A 21,558-nucleotide genomic window follows, 5' to 3' on the forward strand; every position below is an offset into this window, starting at 1 on the left:
TTTAGGTGGCAAAATAGAATTAGCAACTTGTTGATTTTCAGATTGGACAACATTCAAACTAGCAGCGCATTCTCTATCAGCTTGTATAATTTGAGCAGGGGTCAAAGGTACCAAAATAATTTTCTTTCCTTTATGCACAAAAGTGTATTTATTACTTCTACCATGGTGTGTAGCATCATTGTCATGTTCCCAAGGATGACCCAATAAGAGTGAACAAGCTTGCATAGGTACCACATCACAATCAACAGAATTAGCATAAGAATCAATATAAAATGATACTCTATAAGTTTGTGTTACCTTTGCTTTACCTAAATCATTTAGCCACTGAATATTGTATGGACGTGGGTGTGGGTGTGTGGTCAAGCCAAGCTTCTTGACCAAATCAGAACTCACCAAATTGTTGCAGCTACCTTCATCAATAATGACACGTGCGCGACGGTCGCTGATGACGAAGAAAATTTAGAACAAGTTATGGTGTTGTAGCTTCTCAGGTTGTTGGACTTATGAGCTAAGCACCCACTGTATAATGATGCTCCTATAGGCCGCCATGGCCTTATCACCAAGGACTTCGCCGTCCTCCTCATCTGCATCTTGGTCTTCTTCATCCTCAATGTTAGAGGTGCTAATGTAACCATCTTCTGTAGTAATATATGCCTGCTGACTTGGGTAGTCCTTCTGCACATGGCCAATGACATGGCAGTGGTGGCACTAAATGCCCGAAGTGCGTCCCGTCGATGCAATGGATGAGGAACTCTTGGTAGGCACCTGCAAATAATTTTTACCTGAATCTGAAGGTCGTGTGGGAGGTGCCTTAGGTGTAGCAGAAACTCTAGAGGCTGCTGGTCGCTTGCTCGCTGGTGGAGGCGCTCGAAAAGTGGTTGGCTTGGTCAGCCCCGAAGATGGTGCCAAGCGTGGCATGTATGTGGTGGTGCTGACCTTGCTCTTGCTCTGCTATTCACGCCCCTACAATTCCTTTTCTATAAGCATAGCAAACTGAAACAACTGGTTGACAGTGTTAAATTCTTTATAATCAATAATGTCCTAAATCTCACACCTCAAACCCGAATAAAAATGACAAATGGCATCTTCGTTTCCCTCTACAACACTACAGCGCATCAATCCCTTTTGGAGCTCACCATAGTAGTCATGTACAGATTTATCTCCTTGTTCTAAATGCATTAATTTCTTACGTAAGTCTCTATGATAAGAAGGAGGAACAAAGCGATCATGCATAGCTACCTTAAGTTCTTCCCATGTACCTGGTAAAGCATCCTGTGTAGCTAGCCCATTCCACCAAATAATGGCAAAATCCTTAAACTCACTAGTAGCTTGACGAACTCTATGATGCTTAGGCACAAGGTGGGCACTAAACTTTTGTTCTACTGTCATATCCCAATCAAGATATCCCTCAGCATCGTAATGACCCAAAAAAGATGGTATTGTGAACTTAATCTTAGCATAAGGATCATCGGGTACACGATGATTATTACCTTGATGGTGGTGGACACCACCCATACCTGTCGTGTTGCGGCGAAGATGTCATCATAATCTTGCTTGTTGGAAGGCTGCTCGATCTATGTTTCCAACAGCATCATGCACTGTGTCTTCTAGCAAGAGACCATCGGTGTTGCTACCGGAGACTTCATTGTTGTTGACCGCCACCAATGTTTCCAACTCAGTAACCTTGTCGGTTAGCGTGGAAATTTGTTTGTCCAATCTCTCCATGATGTTGCCAATGTTGAGTTCAATGAGTGCGTCAGTGACAGCCTTTCTAACGGCCTCATTCATCCTTTTTTGGGCATCATCTACAACAACTTGTAGTTGCTCTTGGCTGACACACTCGTTGAAACCCATAGGATTGTTATCTCCAGTCCGTTCACCTCCTGCCATTGTAAATATAAAAATAGGAACAAACGGTGAAAGTTATCCCTAACAAATGATTGTGGTTGTAGTGGTGTCACTTTTCACAGCAAGTGGAAGTGTCTTACCAAGCTCTTACAAAGTTCTTACCAACGCAAGTAGTGGGCGGTACAATCGGCGGCTGGTTCATGATACTAGTGAGGCAGTGGTACCGAGATTGCGAGGCCCTTTTTCTGTACTGATCTAAAGAGTATGTGGAGCTTGGAAGGCACACAAAAAGTAATATATATATCTGGCACACAAGTCAGTAATAGAAAGTAATGTTGAATTATAGTCCAAAGTACTTGTTCTCGTTGCTGGTCTAAAATGCTCCAAGTACTAGGTGTGTAACAAACAAGCAAGTATGGTGGATAGCAAGGTGACAGGTGTGTGAAAAACAAGTATGGTGGATGGAAACAACAACACAAACAAGAAACCAGACAGCACACGCAAACATAGCTCACTTTGGTCTTCTCTATGTGCTCCTCTAGATATTGTTCCTCTTTTGCCCCCTCTTTTTTCTATTTTTTGGGCTGTCGTTGTTTTTTTTGGGAAATTTTGACTTTTTTATTTTTTTTGATATTTTTCCTTTACTTAGGAGCACAAAAGAAGTAACCACAGAAAATATGAGCTCAAACAAGTGTAAGTCGTGGCCTGTAGAATTTTTAGAAAACTTGCTCAAAATTGACAAAAACCTTGTGACCATGAAAAGAGGATCTTGTGACCACTTTTTGACCAATTTAAAATTTTTGAACCCCGATAGAGTAGGAGATGGATGGATCTGAAATTTTTTTCTAATCGATTTTGATATATAGAACGTCGAAATTGGAGTTCGTATGCGAAAACTAGACCGATTTTAAGAATTGGCTCCGAATTAGAGGACAAAACGAGAACAATGTGCGTAAAACTGGTCACAACAGCAAAGATTTAATGGAAATGATGGGAAAAACACATGAACTGGACTCTAATACGACCTAACCAGCAACAAGACCTTGACTAGGACACAAACTCAACACGACAGACTCTAAAACTGAAATATGCAAAGACTATGGCGCAAAAGGTTCTAGGATATGAAAACGAGTATGGCACAGAACTATGGGATGAATGCGAAACACTCAAACTAGAGAATAAATATGAACCTGACGGTATACCTTAGCTTTGATTACCATTTAATGGGAATGGGGATCCCGATCTTCCGTTAGGTAGAGGTAACTATTGTTGTGGCGGAGAATGACACACCGATTCAGCTTTAGATCAAAAGATTGAACCCTGCAATCTTAACACCACAGTTCCTCTGGTTATCAACCAAGTCACGGACCAGGTTGACATCGCCAAGAAGGCTAATCTCTGCCTGCGCAACGAAGAACACAAGCAAGAACAAGAAAGAACACAACCAAATTGCAGATGAATGATTAATCTCACGAAGTTGGGGTCTCATAAACCGATGAACGGCGAAACTGTTCTTGACATAATAATCTAAGCAAAACCTAAAACCTAATGACGGCGGCGGCGTATGATTATAAAGGTCTTAGGGTCGTCGCCTACCCTAGGCGCGCCCCCTAATGGGCCCAAACACGATACACGGTCCAACGGACCAAAAGACGGTGTCGCAGCACCCTGGTAGATTCTGGACGCTGACTTATTTCGATGATTCATGTTGATTTCGAAGAGATTTTGACGTGAGACCCATTGGATTGGCTTCCTTATCAAATTAGCTTTTCATCCATATGTGGATCGTCGAAAACGGAGTCAAGATGCGTCCTAGATGACCAGTTTAAGGCAGACTGGTCCTGAAGACCGAGGTAGACTCGAAATCATGTTGGACCGGGCCTCCGGTTCCTGTTGGACGTCCTTGCTGGTCATCTTCGCTTCCACCACATCCTCTAAGTCCTTCATGACCCTCTCTAATGGTCCTAAGCAAGATAACATCATTAGGTAGTAGTCTATTCTCAAAAGTATAAAAAGGATTGCTTAAGAACGAGGTCACCTCTAAATTGAGTTGGCGCATTCGAGCCCGGATCATTGGACCTTGCATGACGGTTGGAGGATCAGCGGGTATATCCGAAGAAGTGATGTCCTCATCACCGACTGCCCTACCTCGAATAATCGAGGCGGGCAACCAGGCCGCCCATCTCGGAGCCTCAAATGGAAACGCTGTGCAAAAGATTTTCTGTAGTAGTGTGTTCATTTTGTTGGAAAATTTTTGAAAATTCTTTTGTTGGACAATTTGGCTCACAAATAGTGATTTTGTGTTAAATAATGGCCATACAAGAATTTTTTTGTACACTGGCTTTAGTTTTAGCCTCTATTGTAGCACACTATGGAGAAGGAATATTTGGTTTGGACATGCCAACTTCTAGAGTTAAAGTTATTTAAATTTTCACGTTCCATGGATGTCCGTTTTGGTTTTGCATTGGCCTGTAATGTTAGATACTTTTAGCATTTTGATTTTGAATAATTTTTAGAGAATTGCTAGATATCACGTCACATCTGGCACGTGGTGTGCTTTGGGCTGTCCGATCTCGCGCTCTCTCTCTAGCTCCTGATGTTTCTATGGCTTGCGCTCCCTTCGCCGCCTCCGCTTTGGCTCCTAATTTCATCCGCTGTCACCCCCGGCATCGCCTCCCTCCGCCGCCGCCCCCGGGCACAGGCTGTTGCTCCGTCCGTCCGCCGCCCCCCCCACACGGGCGCGGGCATCCCCAGTGCGGCCGTCCTCGGCGCGAGCGCAAGCATGGCCCCCCTAGCTGCAATCTATAGAATTTGTATTTTTTTCTGAAATTTGTGAACAATTTGATGGCATTTGTGAACAACTTGACATATATTTCTCTGATATCTGGAATTCATAGAAATATTTGTATTTTTTTAAAAAAATGACATATATTAGTGTTATCCCAAATTACATCACTCCGTCCAATAAATTACGCTGATAATTTCATTGTAAATATGATAATAAGACATCGTAAATATAGCTAAAAGATAATATAAATACATGAGCAAAATTCAGTTGTTAAGAGGAGCTAAAACAACTTAATGTCATCCCATTTTTATAATAGCCGTGGTAGATTTGAAGCCAGGACAAATCTATTTTACATCTAAAAAAAGCAAAGCTACCTATTTTTAAAAAAAATCACCTAAGACACGAAAAGAACCTGACGTTATGATTTCTCAGCTCACAGTGACCTGTCCCTTGCCGCTAAAAAACAAGGTCCCCTAAAACCAAGTACTGAGCAGTAAAGTCCCCAGGCCTTGATTTAAAACATTGGCCTAAATCAAGTACTCCTAAGCATGTAAGCAGTAAAGTCCCCAGGCCTAAATCAAGTCCGAAACCCAGCCCGGCCCACACACGCTCAGCCTGATCCCCTGTTCCCTCGCCACGGTGCCTCTTACCGGCCATGCCATCCGACCAAACCTGGCTGCCGTCCCAAAACCCTAGTAGATCAAGCATCCGTAGCAGGAGCAGAGCAGGAGAATACGCAGTCCTCCGCGTCGTCGAAGACGAGCGACGACGTGGTATGGCACTGCATCCGCCATCAGGGCCAAGTATATAACGCCGGCAACCGCCGTATCTTGTCGTGTACTTTTGGGGCGGTGTTTCTTGTGACGGTAAAGCGGTTTTCGCAGGATCGAAACGGGCATCTTCTGCCGGAGCCCCTACAACGCTACGGGCATCTGCAACCGGAGTTCATGCCCCCTCGCCAACAGCCGCTATGCCACCATACGCGATCACGATGGTGAGCCACCGAATTCACCCTCCCCTGTTTTTTTGTCGCCTCCTGTTAAGCTCCTGATCCTTCGAATGGGAAGCTATGCGTGGTTATAATCTGAATCTTTTGGTGATATTGTTATTCTTCTTTCCTTTTACTGGCATGCAGTTATTTTTTACTTGTACATGAAAACTGCTGAAAGAGCTCATCTACCAACTAAACTGTGGGAGAGGGTTAAATTGCCAAGGAACTACGAGAAAGCAATAGAAGTTATCAACAAGCATCTTGTGTGTATCTCTTTCTGTTGTACATCGAATGAAAATTCCAAGTGAAAAGTCTTACAAGCCTTGAAAAGCATCTTGTGTGTATCTCTTTCTGTTGTACATCGAATGAAAACTGCTGAAAGAGCTCATCTACCAACTAAACTGTTGTACATCTTGTGTCTTACAAGCCTTTGTTTCTTCGTTTAGGAATTTTGGCCAAAGTTACTTGTGCATAAAATCAAGCAGCGCCTAACAAAAATGACTCAGTATAAGAATGAGGAAACTTCATCTGAAAGTGAGGTAGGCACGTATGCTACTGATTTCACAGCGGCCCGTTTGCTTCGCTGAAAAAACAAACCGAAACACTGTCTGAAAAGTACGGATTATAAGACAAGCGAACATATTAGCTTCTAATAGTTTATTTCCTTCTTCTGAATATGATAGGATAATGTGAAGGGGTATGAATGACACAACATTACATTGTTGTATAAAAACTTAGTTGTTACCTCTCTTGAGACATGGAAAATTGCTAACCATATTTATCCGCTCTTTTAGGGAGAAGTTAATGACTGTACCCAGGAAAAAGACTAAGATTGATATCAACAAAGAGATGAAAGCTGAGATAGCTGCACAAATTGATAAGGTCATTTCCTGACCTTTATCACGTTTTTTTTCATTATCCATCGTCAAATTCTAACATATGCCCACCTGCCATCATGCAGTGTATTCAAAGTGAATTACTCGAACGTCTGAAGAATGGTTGCTACAGTAAAATACACAATTATCCCTTCAATGCTTTTGATAATATTGTGAAACTAGATGAAGATCATGATGTTCATGTCTTAGAGGACGAAGAGGTAAGGATTGTAGTTACAATCTCACTTTGATGTTTTCTCAATGTTCACGGGCCTTGTGATTTATTGTGAGCTTACTCCGTCAATGCAGGAAAATAAGATAGAGTACATTGAAGCTGATGAGATCGAAACGGAGATGGATGACATGGAGGACTTTGAAGGCCTTCTTAAAGGTGAAGATTCTTCGATCTCCTATGTTCTTGGTCCAGTAGTTGCTGTGAAGAAACTTCATGTAACTCGAATACTCAATTCTAGTAATCACCTAGGACTGCTAAATTAAAATATGTTGTCAGATATGGGCTTTTAGGCCAAAATCGGTACTTTAAGATTAGGAATAAGTTCTTCCTTTTTGCAGGTAATATTAGGACAATTTTCTTTTATATCACTATTTGATGTGTACTTTTCATCTATACCGTCAGCTTGGAATAATGTAAGTTGCCTCTCAAGGGGTGGTATAGTTGGAAACTCCCCTTAATGTTATTTATTTTAAATGTTTGAAAATAATTGCAGGTTACACAGATACAGATCTTGATCATCTTTTAGACGAGCAAGTAGCAAAGAAACAAAAGAGAGCACAGATTGGGAGAAGGTCTACGAAGGTTATGAGTGAGGTAAAACATATAACATTAATCTGAATATTTGACTATATGTCAGGGAACTTTCAGTTTCCATAATAACCATTCTTGATGACCAAAATGCAAAGTAAAATTCAACAGTTTTTTTTAATATACGTCTCCATTTTATAGTAAACGAATTGGAAGTGGAAAAGTATATTATTCCAAATGCTGTCTCTGCCTTTTCAACTCCCTCAACCCCAAAAGTTCCCTGAATGATTTCGCTGGTGAACTTGCGCAAAAGTATGCACTGAGGGTGAGGAGGACTAAACTGCTGTAGGAAATTTATCTTAAGCTAGCTAGTTTTTTTGGGGTTTCTCTCAGTTCCCTGTTCATTATAAATAAATCGTTTTTCCCCTTTCTGGAACAGTTGGAACATGATGAAGAGGACACGAATTGCAAACAAAGGACGCTATTGTGAATTCAGCAACCACGACCTTTCGATTATTTGTTTGGTGTAGATCTCCATCCTAGTTGTAGTTTATATCATCTCTTTATTTTTCTCTTGACGACTGTGCTGAAAATTAATCCAAATTTGGGATCAACACACGAAATCTTGGTTAGAACACTATCTGACCCAGTTACCCAGACCAGGGTTCCTTCTTGATAAATCTGCGTTCTTATGCAGTGACCTTGTAGTATTGACGTGGAAAATTATTGGAACTCTAGAAAGGTGGCCAGTTGTGAATCAGGCAAATATTTGTGCCCGCGTGCACGTAGCCGAGTGGTGGTAGGAGATGCTTTCTTGTGAGTATGGTAGAAATTCTGTATAGTAGAGCAGCACCAACTGCGTACGTCAAAGGCGTTCCTAGATTTCTTTTAGGTCCCCGTTTTGATCCATACATTCTAATAATTATAATTTGGGCATAGATTAATTAAATTAATATGGTTGTATATGGAATATATTTATATATTATTGTTAGCCATACAAATGAGATACTTATATATTACATTTCTACTATAGAGAAGCGAGTTGAGAAGTGTGTTAAAAGTTACAGAGTAGAAACATAGCATGATGATCTATAGAATTAATTTTCATCTTCCACCCTATAAATTTGAGATAGGCTTATATGTGAGCTTGAAAAAGTTATGGAATGATAAATTTCAAGCCAAATAGTCTAATTCATTAAGTAGATTCCAATTCCTTCAAAATGAAAGGATCCAAACGACCCCTTAGAGAAGGCACTCCTAAAAGATTATCCCACGGAACTCTTTTTTTTTTGCAATTAAGCACATGTTTCATTAAAAGAATAAATTATCCCACAGGAAATTGAAACAGTTAAATCACGTGATAACTCACTCCGATCCGTGCTGAAATTATCACGGTTACATAACCATCTATAGCAATTGAAATTAAGTTGAATCACTTATTAAAAAGGGCGTACCCAGAGAGCTCCCACTCTGTGCGGGGTCTGGGGAAGGGTGTTAGTGGCAAGTCTTACCCTCGTCTGTGCAATGCGGGGAGACCGCGACTCGAACCCGAGACCTTCCGGTCATAGGCGGTAAGACTCTACCGTTTGCACCAGGCCCGCCCTTCCAGTTGAATCACTTATTAAAATTGGAAAATTATTCAGAACTAATGATGCTACTTGAGAAAATCCTGTGATTGCTACGTGTGAAAATCGCGCTTACATACTGGGTTCTTGATCATACATCGTAGGGTTCATCTACTCTACGTTTCTCTACAAGTTTCATCAAGGCTAGTTCTTTTTTCAGAGGAACTTCATGAACACTTCTTTCCATCTGGTCAAACTGGCCGTTAGTATAACTTATCATCATCAATGATGGTGTAGATTATGCTTTCGTATTGTATCACCCTTGCTACGGAAACTGATGTTATTTAATTTGAGAAATTTCTTGTAAACCTAGTCATTTTTATAAAAAGAAACCACCAAGTATTAATATGGACAACACCATTGCATGGCATTGTACAGAGAAACAATTACTACAATTGCCCTCTTAAAGCCAAGTGGAGGACAAATTGGTGACAGGCACTAGTCAACTACATCTCTCTCATGTGTTGGATGCATGAGTATATACACATGTCACAAATCCACGATAGGTGCACATGGTTGCTTCACGAGTTAACAAGACATAAATGACATGTGTGGTGCTATGCCTGTGTGGGTGTGGGAGAGGCCGAGAGGGGGGACATTGTGTGTGTGTGTGTGTGGGGGGGGGGGGGGGGGGGTTGTTAGGTTTTGGAATAGATGACGACAATGGCCTTTTTTGGTCAGTGCCGAGTGAAACTAACACAATCTTTTTGGGGCTTGTGGGGTGGGGGGTTGTTAGGTTTTGGAATAGATGACGACAATGGCCTTTTTGGTCTGTGCCGAGTGAAACTAACACAATCTTTTTGGCCTGCTAGGCGCGAAAGCTAAATGAGCTATGTGAAAAAAAGAAGAAATAAAGGGAAGCGATGTGAAAAAAGGACAAGAGATCGATGGCTACCCTTATAAAAGTAGTGGTGCTACTGTGTTTTTGTGGCGGAAATTTGCAATTTTCATAACGGTGAATGGAGGATTCACAAAAAAAAAACAAATTTTAATGAGGGTATATGGAGCACCTTCATTTTTGTGAGGGTTTCTAAGCGCCTCCACAAAAAAAAAAAACCATGACAGTATGTTCATCATTTCTCATGAAAATATACCACTCTCACAAAATCTCTATTTTGTGATAGGGATGCTACACGTGACTGTAGATGATATGCATGGTTACCATCACAAATTAAATCGTGAGTTCGTCTAGATAATCCAATCTGCACACTTTTATCCACAAACATACTATTGCCATGCATGATAAGGCTCCGTGCCTCCGTTCATCCAGATTCTCTAGGGTTACTACAAACATGGAAATAGATTAATGCTAAGAAAGTTAAAAGTTTTTGGGATTTTTTTAATTAAACTGTTAAAGAACAAAAGCGATATTCATTTTTCCTTAGGAAGGACAAGTATTATTCAGCTATAATTCTCTCCTGGGCTACGGGCTACATTCCATTTAGCCAGCCCAATCCACATCACCGGCCCACTATTCATCTCTTCCGGTGGTCGTCGAACTCGTCGTCTTCCGTCCATCCCATCCTCGGCGGCGGCGGCGGAGACAGAGCAAGAGATGACGTCCTCGGGGACGGCCGCGCAGCAGCTGCCGCGGACGGAGGCGCGGTCGCTGTCGGGTCACGAGGGGGCGGTGCTGGCCGTGCGGTTCAACCGGGACGGCAACTACTGCCTGAGCTGCGGCAAGGACCGCACGCTCCGCCTCTGGAACCCTCCACACCGGCGCCCACGTCAAGACCTACAAGTCCCACGCCCGCGAGGTCCGCGATGCGCACTCTTCCTCGTACGTACGCACGCGCCCCCCAACGCGCCCCCGCCGCGCCCACCCCCCCCCCCCCCCCTCGTTGCGTCGCATCTGATCCGAAGACGCGGCAACGGAAAATTCGCCAAGTGTTTTTTTTTGCTGTTCATTGGTTTCATGGCTTGTTTCTGGGCAGGGATAACGCGAAACTGGTGTCCTGCGGCGCCGACAGACAGATCTTCTATTGGGACGTCGCCTCGGGCCGCGTCATCCGCAAGTTCCGCGGTCACAACAGCGAGGTAATGCATTAGATCAATTGATGTTTTATTTTTTCCGTTATTTATGGAGTTTTCATCCCTGTCTTCTGATGGCCACGACAGAATGTGATTGTTCTTGAAGCTGAGCAGTTTACACAATTCTAATCAAGTAGTTCCGTGCTCATTGTGTGGGTTATAGTGCTTCTATTATTTGTGCCGTACAATTCTTGTTTGTTGCTCTGAACACTGGTGAACGCTACCTGAAGAACACCACTGACAATAGTGTATCGTTCCCATTGCTGTGATACCAGCTCCATCCAAAGCAGTGCTCTGAACCATACCTCTGGTGGTTGTACTCTTGTGTTTTTATCTGATAGTTCCACTTGCATTTAGCAGTTGGCATTGCACACTGTGATTCAACTATGTGATTATGGTCAGACGTGTCGGTGAAGCTAAAAAATTGATAGACAGAGTCTCTGTGTGATAGATTTGTAATTTTTGAGCTCAGCCATCTTTATTCTGCTCTCGATAGGTCAATTCAGTGAAGTTTAATGAGTACAACGCTGTTGTAGTCTCAGCTGGTTATGACCGTACGGTGCATGCATTTGACTGCAGGTCACAAAGCAGCGACCCTATTCAGGTAGTTTTACATTGTTACCTATAATACATAGATGCATCATGTTTTGTTATATTTCCTTTTCTTGATGTCTTATACACTTTCTTTCTATTCTATCATGTTGCAGACAATTGATACTTTTCAAGATAGTGTAATGTCAGTTAACCTAACAAAGACAGAAATAATTGCTGGCAGTGTTGATGGTACTGTCCGGGCATTTGACATTCGCATGGGTAGGTAGGTGATGCCTTATTCTATTATGAATTATATCTGACATGTACTTTTTGGTTTACTAAATGGAACTTTGGTTGTTCCCTCTTTTTTAAGGAAGTACTTCGAATCCTAATCCATTTACTCCTATGAATTGTTTCTGTATGGTTTGTTGATTCATTTCCCTCTTGCTTATAACAGGGAGACTGTTGATAATCTGGGGCATCCTGTGAACTGTGTATCATTATCAAATGATAGCAATTGCCTTTTAGCTAACTGTTTAGATTCTACTGTGCGGCTTCTAGACAAGTAAGTGCTATTTACAAGCTGCTCAGTATTTTGTTTTTAGCCTGGGCACAACATTGCAGGGAAGCCTCTTTTATCTAGCATTTTGGAGCAATTAAATCCCATTACTCAAGTATGGGGTTATTATTATTATTATTATTATTATTATTCTCCTCTACTTTATAGAAGGATGCAGTCACACTCTTCCTTTAGCTTTGGTTGGAAAGATGATATGGTTATCAATGATGACAATATGGACTGAAGAAATTCCTCATCTTGACATAGCTGCCAATCTCATTACCATCTTGAATGGATTGATCAAAGCAAATTTTCTCCTTAACTCTTAGTCCCTGATTCATCACTGGCCTATTGTCTTTGCCATAACATCACACATGGGAACTCTTTTGGTCCAAATATATCCAATCACTGGGTTCCGGAGCTGCACTAAGCTGCTGTTGGTGCCATGGAGGTGTTTTACACTTGCACTTGCAGGCTCCTCATGTCTCTCAAGCAATATATTTGAGAATTGTAGTGCAAGATTCAGGCTGGTTTGGTGTTTCTTTTACATATACATTAGAAAGCTTTAAGTTAACTTGGTATTGAAACATGTACTCTCTTGGGTAGCTAGCAAGTTAAATGGACCATTTTTCTTGGTCTCTGCAACAAATCACATGCTAATATTTACTTTGTGTGTTCCTGTGCATCAGAAGATCATCATGCTTGAATTCCAATGCCATTGCAATCAGGAGCCATGTCTTCATGTTTTGGTCCACATAGCTACCAAGAACGATTTTCTTGTGCTTTTAGAGTCCGCATTATGATGGCCCCATTGCCCATTCATCATTGACATCTGCTGCTGTCTAGGGAGGAAAGGAATAAATGATATTAGGATCATAAGTGGTGGTTTTCATCTTTGTTATTTCCATAGCAAGTTTAGGGAGTGCATCACTAACTATGAATGTAAAGTAGCTTTTAAAAAAAAACTATGAATGTGAATTATGTGTGGTACAATTTCTCATCATATTATCTTCCATCATGATACGGACAGAGGTGGTGATTTTTCCGTTCTGTTGAGTAGATGGGTGCCATCTCTTCAATGTACTAAATAGAGGGGCATCATGCACAAAATATTAAACTTTTGATGTCTGTTGCGTTTATTAGGTCATCTGGAGAACTGTTACAGGAGTATAAGGGACATACGTGCAAGGTATCTCTTCAATAATCTTCATTTGTGATACTGCCAAAGATTTGGTACTTATGGATACTTACATTGATTTCAACTTAATCTGACAAGTTTCACATAAGAATGGAGGAAATGTATACAGTTGTGTAAAATAGTGAACCACGACGCCTCATTAAATTTGTAGTGGATGAAGTAGAGAAACACTGCTAGTCTGCTTAATTCATTAAAAGGAGAGCAGAGGGCTTGCTTTAGAGCTGAAAAACCTAAATATACCATTATGATTCAATGATGCAAGGGTTTGCAGAAGAAATAGTAATCCTATTCGTTTGCATTGTTTAATTTCTGATTTATAATATTCCAGTCCTTCAAGAAAAAACAGTAATCCTATTCGTTTGCATTGTTTAATTTCTGATTTATAATATTTCCAGTCCTTCAAGATGGATTCCTGTCTGACGAATGATGATGCATTTGTTGTTGGCGGATCTGAAGATGGTTATATTTTCTTCTGGGAGTTAGTGGATGCACCTGTTGTTGCAAGATTCAGGGCACATAGTTCTGTGGTATTTTCCTTTCCAGAATTGCACCTTATGCTGTGCAACAACTTAACATACATGTACCTAACACTGTTTCTTTTGGCAGGTAACTAGCATTCAGTTACCACCCAACGAAGGCCTGCATGTTGACATCTTCTGTGGATGGCTCCATTCGTGTTTGGACCTGAAGACTCTTGAATGGTTGATGTGATATCTGTACCATTCCTCCAAATCATCCAGTTATCTAGCAGCAAGGATTTAACATCATGAAAGATGAATGCAATGTCTAACCTAATGGGATTCATACACGCCTTATTTGCTGTGACGTTGAGAGAAGAAAATGCACTACTGTTGGGTTGGGTAGCATGCAACTCTGAGGCCAAAACCTTTTGAAGCCGGTATTCTGTCATTTACACAGTTTTTGAGCCTTTTAGATGATCGAATTATACCTGAAGACAACTTGTGAGTTGCATGAAAGGTAACACTTGTTACGAAGTTTCACTGCAAGTGTCTTGTCTCCGTATTACTGAAGACAACTTATTGGGGGTTTGAGACATGCGGTGGTGAATCATCTTTTAGCTCCTTTTTTTTTTGGTTTGGACTGGAATCACTAATGAGTTGATCCACCCCTCCCCCCCCCCCCCCCCCCCCCCCCCCCCTCATATTGTCACAAGCTAATAATAATTAGCATATATATAAGCACGATAAAAGGAGTTGTTCACCAAAATTAATGGGATGAACTTATGCCGAACCAATCACCTCAATTACTGCTTGGTAACTCACTGACATGTGAAACTTCTGAACTTTACCTTTTTCCAGAAATTTTGTGGACCTTTGCATTTTTTACAATCAAAAGCATTTCACATCTTGCATTTTTAACAAACAAAAGCATTTTTAATCAAATATCTTGATGACATACTAGTGAGGGCCTAGGGGTGCTTAACCTTATCAGCTGGACATGCAGTGGGTGCTTAATGTGTTTGGTTTGAGGAGCCACTCCATCCTAGATAATAAGGTGATGCATCGTGAGTCCATTCCTCAAATTTGGTGTGATGTCTCCATTCCCCCTATTAGTACTAATTATTAGCTTGTGAAGAATGAGGTGATGATGTATCAACCTATTCTATTCCACAAAAAAAAAAAGTAAGGAATAAGTAAATGATGGACTAGCTCATTCCTCAAACCAAAACCCTATAATTTTCTCAACTAGGCATATTCTATTCCATGAACGAAATAAAAAAAAGTGAGGAATAAGTAGATAATGGGTTAACTCATTCCTCAAACCAAACACCCTATAATTTCCTCTACTAGGCATGTACCATGTATCATGCAACCGGATATAGATGAGTGATGTTTTTTTTGAGGGAATAGATGGGTGATGTTCAATGTGTAGAGTTTGGTAAAAGAAGTTTAACATGCATTCATCATGGGTTGACCACCGATATTCTTCTTAGGATCACTACCAAGCAACAGTATTCTATAAATATACCATGTACTCCCTTTATCCCAAAAAAAAAAAAAAAACTGCACATCATCGAACGGAACATAGGAGCAGCAACAGGGGCGCTCCGACTCTGACCCGCCCCCTTTGCAGACAGGCCTACTTGGGTGCGATCAAATGCGAGGAGGGCTAGGGGGTGTTTAGTTGCCTCTCCTAAATTTTAGTCGCTATCTCATCGGATGTTTGGACATATGTATGGAGTATTAAATATAGACTAATTACAAAAGTAATTACATTGTTTGCGACTAATTTGCGAGACGGATCTTTTGAGCCTAATTAGCTCATGATTTGACAAGGTTTTGCTACAGTAAACATGTGTTAATGATGGATTAATTAGGCTTAAAAAATCGTCTCGTGGAATACTGACGGATTATGTAATTTATTTTTTTATTAGTATACGAATACCCCATACAACATTCTCCCGACATACCTCCTAAATTTTAGTAGCCGGATCCAAACACTCCCTTAATTTAGTCGGACATGGAACATGTACCGGCATATTTTTGCCTGCTGGAGTCTGATCATAAAGAAAAGGACAGCCTGGACAAGATATTAGTTCAGAAATCCAGCATCAATCGGAAATATGCAGCTTGGTTGAACCCGAGTCCGGTTGAGCTAGGATTTATTTCCTTCCGTAGCCACAGAAGCACGTGAAGTTTTATACGGAGATTTATTTGGCCGAGGCATTGCTTTGGTCAAGTTGGTGCGTTGGAAAATATTTGGACGTGGCCATGACAGATTCCTTTTCAATGTAGATTTGCTTTGTCAAGGACCAGACACGCATAGACAACGTACAATCACACAAACAAATCTATTACATTATTTCTCGCATCTACTATTTTCTCTCTCTATCTAGTTTTTACTTGTTCTTCCTTGCCGGCTACTTCGTTGCGACAGCGAGCACAAGGTTCTTGTCAGGCTCGCTCCCGACAAGACTCTCCTTGCGACATATCTTGTGCATCGCGCTCATCGCCGAGGACACACGTGACATGTTCGTGTGCGATCAGAAGCATTCTCATGTCTCTGGCCCCATCTGTCATCGAGGTTACAAACTTTGTGAATGTGGACACAGGTGGTGCATGGCTGTCGTTAGCTCAGTGCCATAAGGTGTTGGGTTAAATCTCGCAACAAGCACAACCCTTGTGTTTAGTTGCCACTATGAGTTTGGAATCCTGAATAGACCCCCGGTGTTAAGCTGGAGGAAAAAGAGGATAAGGCCAAGTTATCATGCCCCTTATGCCCTGGGCGACACACGCTACAATGGATGGAATCTCGTGAGGATGAGCTAGCTCCAGAAACCTTGCCAGTTGTGACTTCCGGATGAAGGCCACATGCCAGAGCTTTTATTCCCAATAGGTAGGCTTTTCCCCTGAATGGTTTATATATAGACATGGAGAAATGTAGGCAGGCTCGATTTGAATAAGTGAAATAAACACATCAGAGCTTTTATTCCTAGTGCTAGCAGGTAGGCTGGCTTGCTTAGTTTTCTTTCCCCAGAATGGTCTATGTAGATGCATGGACAAATATATAGGCAGTGCCCCGCTTTGAAAAGTGAAATAAATTTCATCGGAAAGCATTGTATTCAATTTTAAATGTGATCTAGATCCAAAGTTTTCAACAGAACATCACGAATCGTAGTTGAAACAAGTAGTTATAATAATTATTAATTGAAATAGAGTCTCAGTAGGAAAACAAGTTTAGATAAATCAAAATATTCTATTCTAATTGTGTTTTGTGTGATTTTGTAGTCCATAAAATATCAAAAAATGTATACGACAAAAAAATTATCATATAGTTCTAAAACAAATATAGTTTATTAAATTTTATATATTAAGTTAAAAAATTGTTTGTGCTGTTTTGTGGGGCATGGCCCCTCCCGACGCCTTGCTCTGCCCCTGCTTGCCACCATGTTCGCTTATGCTGAAATTTGGCTTATGCAGAAATGTTGTGAGAGAAAAATACTGTTCTATGGCTAAAAAATAGCTCAAGGGAACCGTATAATTGATTAGTGTTAGCAAGTTGCTTGTTAGGGAACTGGATAACTCATTAGTGTTTGCAAGTGGGTCTTTAAGAACAACGACAGATGGAGATTTCATTTCACTTGAATTTTTTAGTATGACATTGTAAGAAAACTCCATCAATAGTTTGTCTCTCCAAGGATTGGCTCATTGTAAAAACTTTTCAATTCTTTTATAATCACTACTACACTCGCACCTTTCACAGCCACATCGTAACCCCTATCGCTGTCTGCAATGATAGTCATAGCCATCGCCGTCACTATCTGAGACCGACTAGGATGTTCACTACACCGCCATTTTGGCTTATCATTCGTCCGTGATAAGGTGCTTACTTTCGTCGTATTGGAGCACGGCTCGCTTGTGTGGGTATGCACTAACACCGCCGCATGGCTTATGATCCGTTCGTGATCAGATCCTTATTCTGTCGCATTGAGGCCCGACCCACCTGTGTAGGTGTACACTAACACCACCGTATTGGCTTATGATCCGTCCGTGATCAAGTTCTTGTTTTCGTCGCATTGGAGCACACTCGTCTGTGTCAAGGCGAACATCATCGTCGCTTCAACGAATGAACCGCCTGGTCATAGGGCATCATCATCGTCGCGTTGCAGTATGATCCGCCCGTGATGATCCTTTAGTCAGTGTCGGGTTATTAAACGATTCGACGGTGATACACTATTGACCCCTGCCGCTTTAGACGAATAGTGGTAGTGATGACAAAACAACCAACGGCCCGTACATCTGACGGTGGCAGAATTGCTTCCGGTTTTCACAATATATTTACTAATTCAGCTGGGCCTTAATAACTTACTGAACACACACCATACAGATATAATCATTACACATCATTCATCATGTCCACAATGAAGAGTACTTGTTATAATAACAATGGTCGACACTAACATAACAACTGTGTTAATTGATGAATTAACACAAGCGGTACATAGATAGCATAATAAAGGTTCTGCTCCCTACAGACTTACGTAAGGTAGATGTGCTCCACTCCTTCAGATTGGCACTCCTTGATCAGCTTGGCAGCCAATGCACGATGGAACCCTCTTCTTCCTCCCATAGTCATTGCAGGAAAATCGTTCAAAAACACTGAGACTCCAAAACCTGCACAATGCAAAGCAACAGAATTAATAATTAATAATATTCAACATACCATTGGTTTAGTTACCAAGCCAAAATTGGACTATATATAGACTCAAAACAACTCCCTACCTAAACAAAGACATGTCTTAACAACAAAATACAACATATGCACCTTTACTGCTCTGCTAATGACTCCATGAACAAGGGAACATAAGGAAATAGTGAGGTCCATTGATACATAGACTCTAGGTAGGTCTAGGGCAGCGGATGATCCGTGTAGGGAGGACATGAACTTTTTCGTGGTTCATGTCATATGCAAGCAGTGTTCTATCCTCCCTAACAAGGAAAATCAAATTCCATTCCAGGTGAACTACAATCACTCTATACTCCACATCACAAACCTCATAACCAAATTCAATATTGTTCCATCCAAATATCTCCAGTGTGGTCACCGTATGCTTCAATGCCCATCTATTACTACCATAGTCTTCAAGGATCCAAATTGAAAGCTGAGTCATAGTGTAAATATCAGCAGTACATAAACACAACTGATCCTGGGCTTCATGGATGGAGATTGCATCACCACATGGCTTCTGTATTTTTGTCCATGGCTTTTAGTCCATATCAACAGCAATGATCTAGGAGAACTCGAGCCAGTGCATAAAATCATTAAGAAACACACTTCTCGCATATGTCGATACTATAATACTATCGCCCCATTCAGATTCTTTAAAGATCCAAGCTGCACTCTTAGATGAGTAGATGCTCACACCTACGGACTCACCCTCCCTCATCTTCCCATATTAAAACACATGGAAGTGAGAGGAGACTATCGGATCGAACCCCAAGTGAGCCTCATCACAAGAACAAAGGTTATCCAGCAGTAGCAACCATTTGTTAGTTGCCGGATTGCAAACAACATAGCGACACCCAAAACACTAGCAGAGGATGAGGCCGCTGCAGCAATCTGAGACGATGACATCGTGAATGGGGAAGGGCAAGAAGGACAAGGAGGGGTGTTCATCGGTGATGCTGGTGAAGTGGTGTTTGCCTTTTCAGGTGTGATAGAAGAATCCGGCGATAATCTGTGGTAGCTCCTTTCGGTACTCGATGTCCGAGATGAGGTGGTTCTAGGAGCGGTAGACACACTTGCAGTTGCACAAGGAGCGGGCAGTGAGGCGGCGGAGGATGAGGACCAAGACATGGTCTATTAGGATGCCCACTCCCTTCATCTTGTTCGGGACCTCCTCTATCTTAACAAGGATCTGCTGGAGTGGCAGACACACACTAATCAGATGGAAGCTTGCTTCCTACTTACATGAGTGAAGAGTGGAATAAAAATCTAAGAAACATGGATAAGGGAAGTGCGAAAGCATTACCCTTGCATTTGGATATTGCAGCAGTGAGCTCGAGCGAGTATGGCGGTGAGTACCACCTTGGTCACCGGTGGATCTGTGCGGGGCGGTGAGGCATACCGGCGCCACGGCGCAGAGCACTAGATTGTTGGTGGTGAGTGGCGGTGATGGAGAATAGTAGCACTGAGGAGGAGGCACCGAGGCAGACAGGGTGGGGAAGCGGTCTTTGTAAGCTAAAGTTGGGGCCACAGCAATGCAAATTTGAGCGAAACTTCATAAATACGTGCTGGGAGATTTCGGCGGGTTTGGAAATTGACGATAGTGGTGCCATCCTAACCATCTGGAAACGGCGGTGAAGTCTACCGGCGGTGGTGGTTGCGTGTTAAGAATATCACCTAATGATGGACGTAACATACGGTCACAAAATCTAAGGTGCTCGAGGGCTACCATCACACTACCGGTCACAGAAGGCTGCTTCTCCATCACACAAAATAAACATTGTAGCAAAGATAAGGAAGATCCCGAAAAATACATAAGTTAAGAACATTTCATATTTCATGTAAATAAAACATACATATTCTATGCTAAAAATTCAGTACATAAAATTTTGCAAGTTTTGAGTACATAAAATTCAGTACAGTTGAAGAAAGAAAGAGAAAGATCAACTGCAAAATTTTGCAAGTTTCAGATTGGAGAAAGCAACACACCACACCCCCTTCTTATACAAAGCAATGGCGACGATTCGCATGGCAACATCGACTTCCCTAGGCACATGTTTCCCATCGATTCACCTTGTTGTGTACCCAACATGTCCATTCAATGGCGACCATTCGCTTGGCATCGTTGAGTTCCCAAGGTGCATATTTCACGTCGCTTGGCCTAGCAATGTACCCAAAGCATTGCAATCGTACCCAAAGCATTCAAAAACATTGGAAACACAACCATCACACTGGTCACCAATTAGGAGTGCGATTCACACGTAAGAACACGCCGTACCCAACTGCGTTGTTGTGGGCTACGCCAGTCGAGATCGCGTCCAACATCCAAGATCAAGTGGCACAGTGCACTTCGTGGCCGGATGATACTCTTTAAATAACTGGGAAACAAGTTTGTCACAATAACTCCTCCTCAATCAATCAAATTAAATTTCACAAAACGATGGGACGAAAGGACTCTGTTTTGCAGCAAGGAATGTAGGCTTCGCCATGAAATTATTTTGTTCAAAATGGCAATTAGAATAGGAAACTAATTCACTCTTTACATGTGAGAGTGAATTATTAGTTAGGTTTTGATTTTCTGTATAAGTGTTGTACTATAGTACTCTTTAATATAAGTGTTCTACTACAGTCTCCGTAATTCAATATATAAGTGTTCTAGTATGAATTAGTTAGGAAACTACTCCGTAAATCAATATAAGTGTTCTACTATAGTACTCTTCGCGCTACTAACGCTGAATCAGCGTTTGAAATGGCGATGGGAGTTGTCACGCCACCTAGAATTGATGTCTAATTCCATATTCATCGCATAATAGAGTCCATCCGATCAAGTCTCACGTCACATTTTTTGTGAGGAATTAAATTAAAAGCCAAGTAGAAGACAGTACACGTGACCACGTCCCTCTATTAAAAGCCAAGCAGAGGAGCCATTGGTGTTGAAATGTTATTGTAACACCACCGTAACACATGTGTGCACCAAATAAATAATTCAATTTGCAAACAAAACAAAGATGACACACTAGTTTAGCTTACATAATGACAACATCCATCATTGAGGAAATTAACATGTCCATAGACAAGTAAGGTCCATTTAAAATACATGATAGAGAGATACATCAAATGCAGCTTTATTTACTGCTCTGCTAATGATTCCAAGAACAA

General features: G+C 41.5%; 2 protein-coding genes across 2 annotated transcripts; both read left to right on the forward strand.

Annotated features, from left to right (window-relative positions):
- Positions 1-5,316: 5,316 nt before the first annotated feature.
- LOC136473939 (uncharacterized) lies at positions 5,317-8,014 on the forward strand. The gene is made up of 7 exons (XM_066471557.1): positions 5,317-5,439; positions 5,521-5,630; positions 6,422-6,509; positions 6,589-6,723; positions 6,812-6,893; positions 7,231-7,331; positions 7,705-8,014. The coding sequence occupies exons 2-7, from the start codon at positions 5,584-5,586 to the stop codon at positions 7,753-7,755; spliced, it is 504 nt and encodes a 167-aa protein (XP_066327654.1). The 5' UTR covers positions 5,317-5,439; positions 5,521-5,583; the 3' UTR covers positions 7,756-8,014.
- A 2,326-nt stretch (positions 8,015-10,340) lies between these two features.
- Positions 10,341-14,219, forward strand: LOC136473940 (uncharacterized). The gene is given in 9 exon segments (XM_066471558.1): positions 10,341-10,601; positions 10,603-10,670; positions 10,825-10,927; positions 11,418-11,525; positions 11,629-11,738; positions 11,913-12,020; positions 13,158-13,203; positions 13,608-13,746; positions 13,827-14,219. Coding segments are annotated over 9 exon segments (912 nt in total). The 5' UTR covers positions 10,341-10,445; the 3' UTR covers positions 13,901-14,219.
- Positions 14,220-21,558: the final 7,339 nt, after the last annotated feature.

The sequence above is a fragment of the Miscanthus floridulus genome, chromosome 8 (genome assembly GCF_019320115.1).
Source record: "Miscanthus floridulus cultivar M001 chromosome 8, ASM1932011v1, whole genome shotgun sequence".
Classification (NCBI taxonomy): Eukaryota; Viridiplantae; Streptophyta; class Magnoliopsida; order Poales; family Poaceae; genus Miscanthus; species Miscanthus floridulus.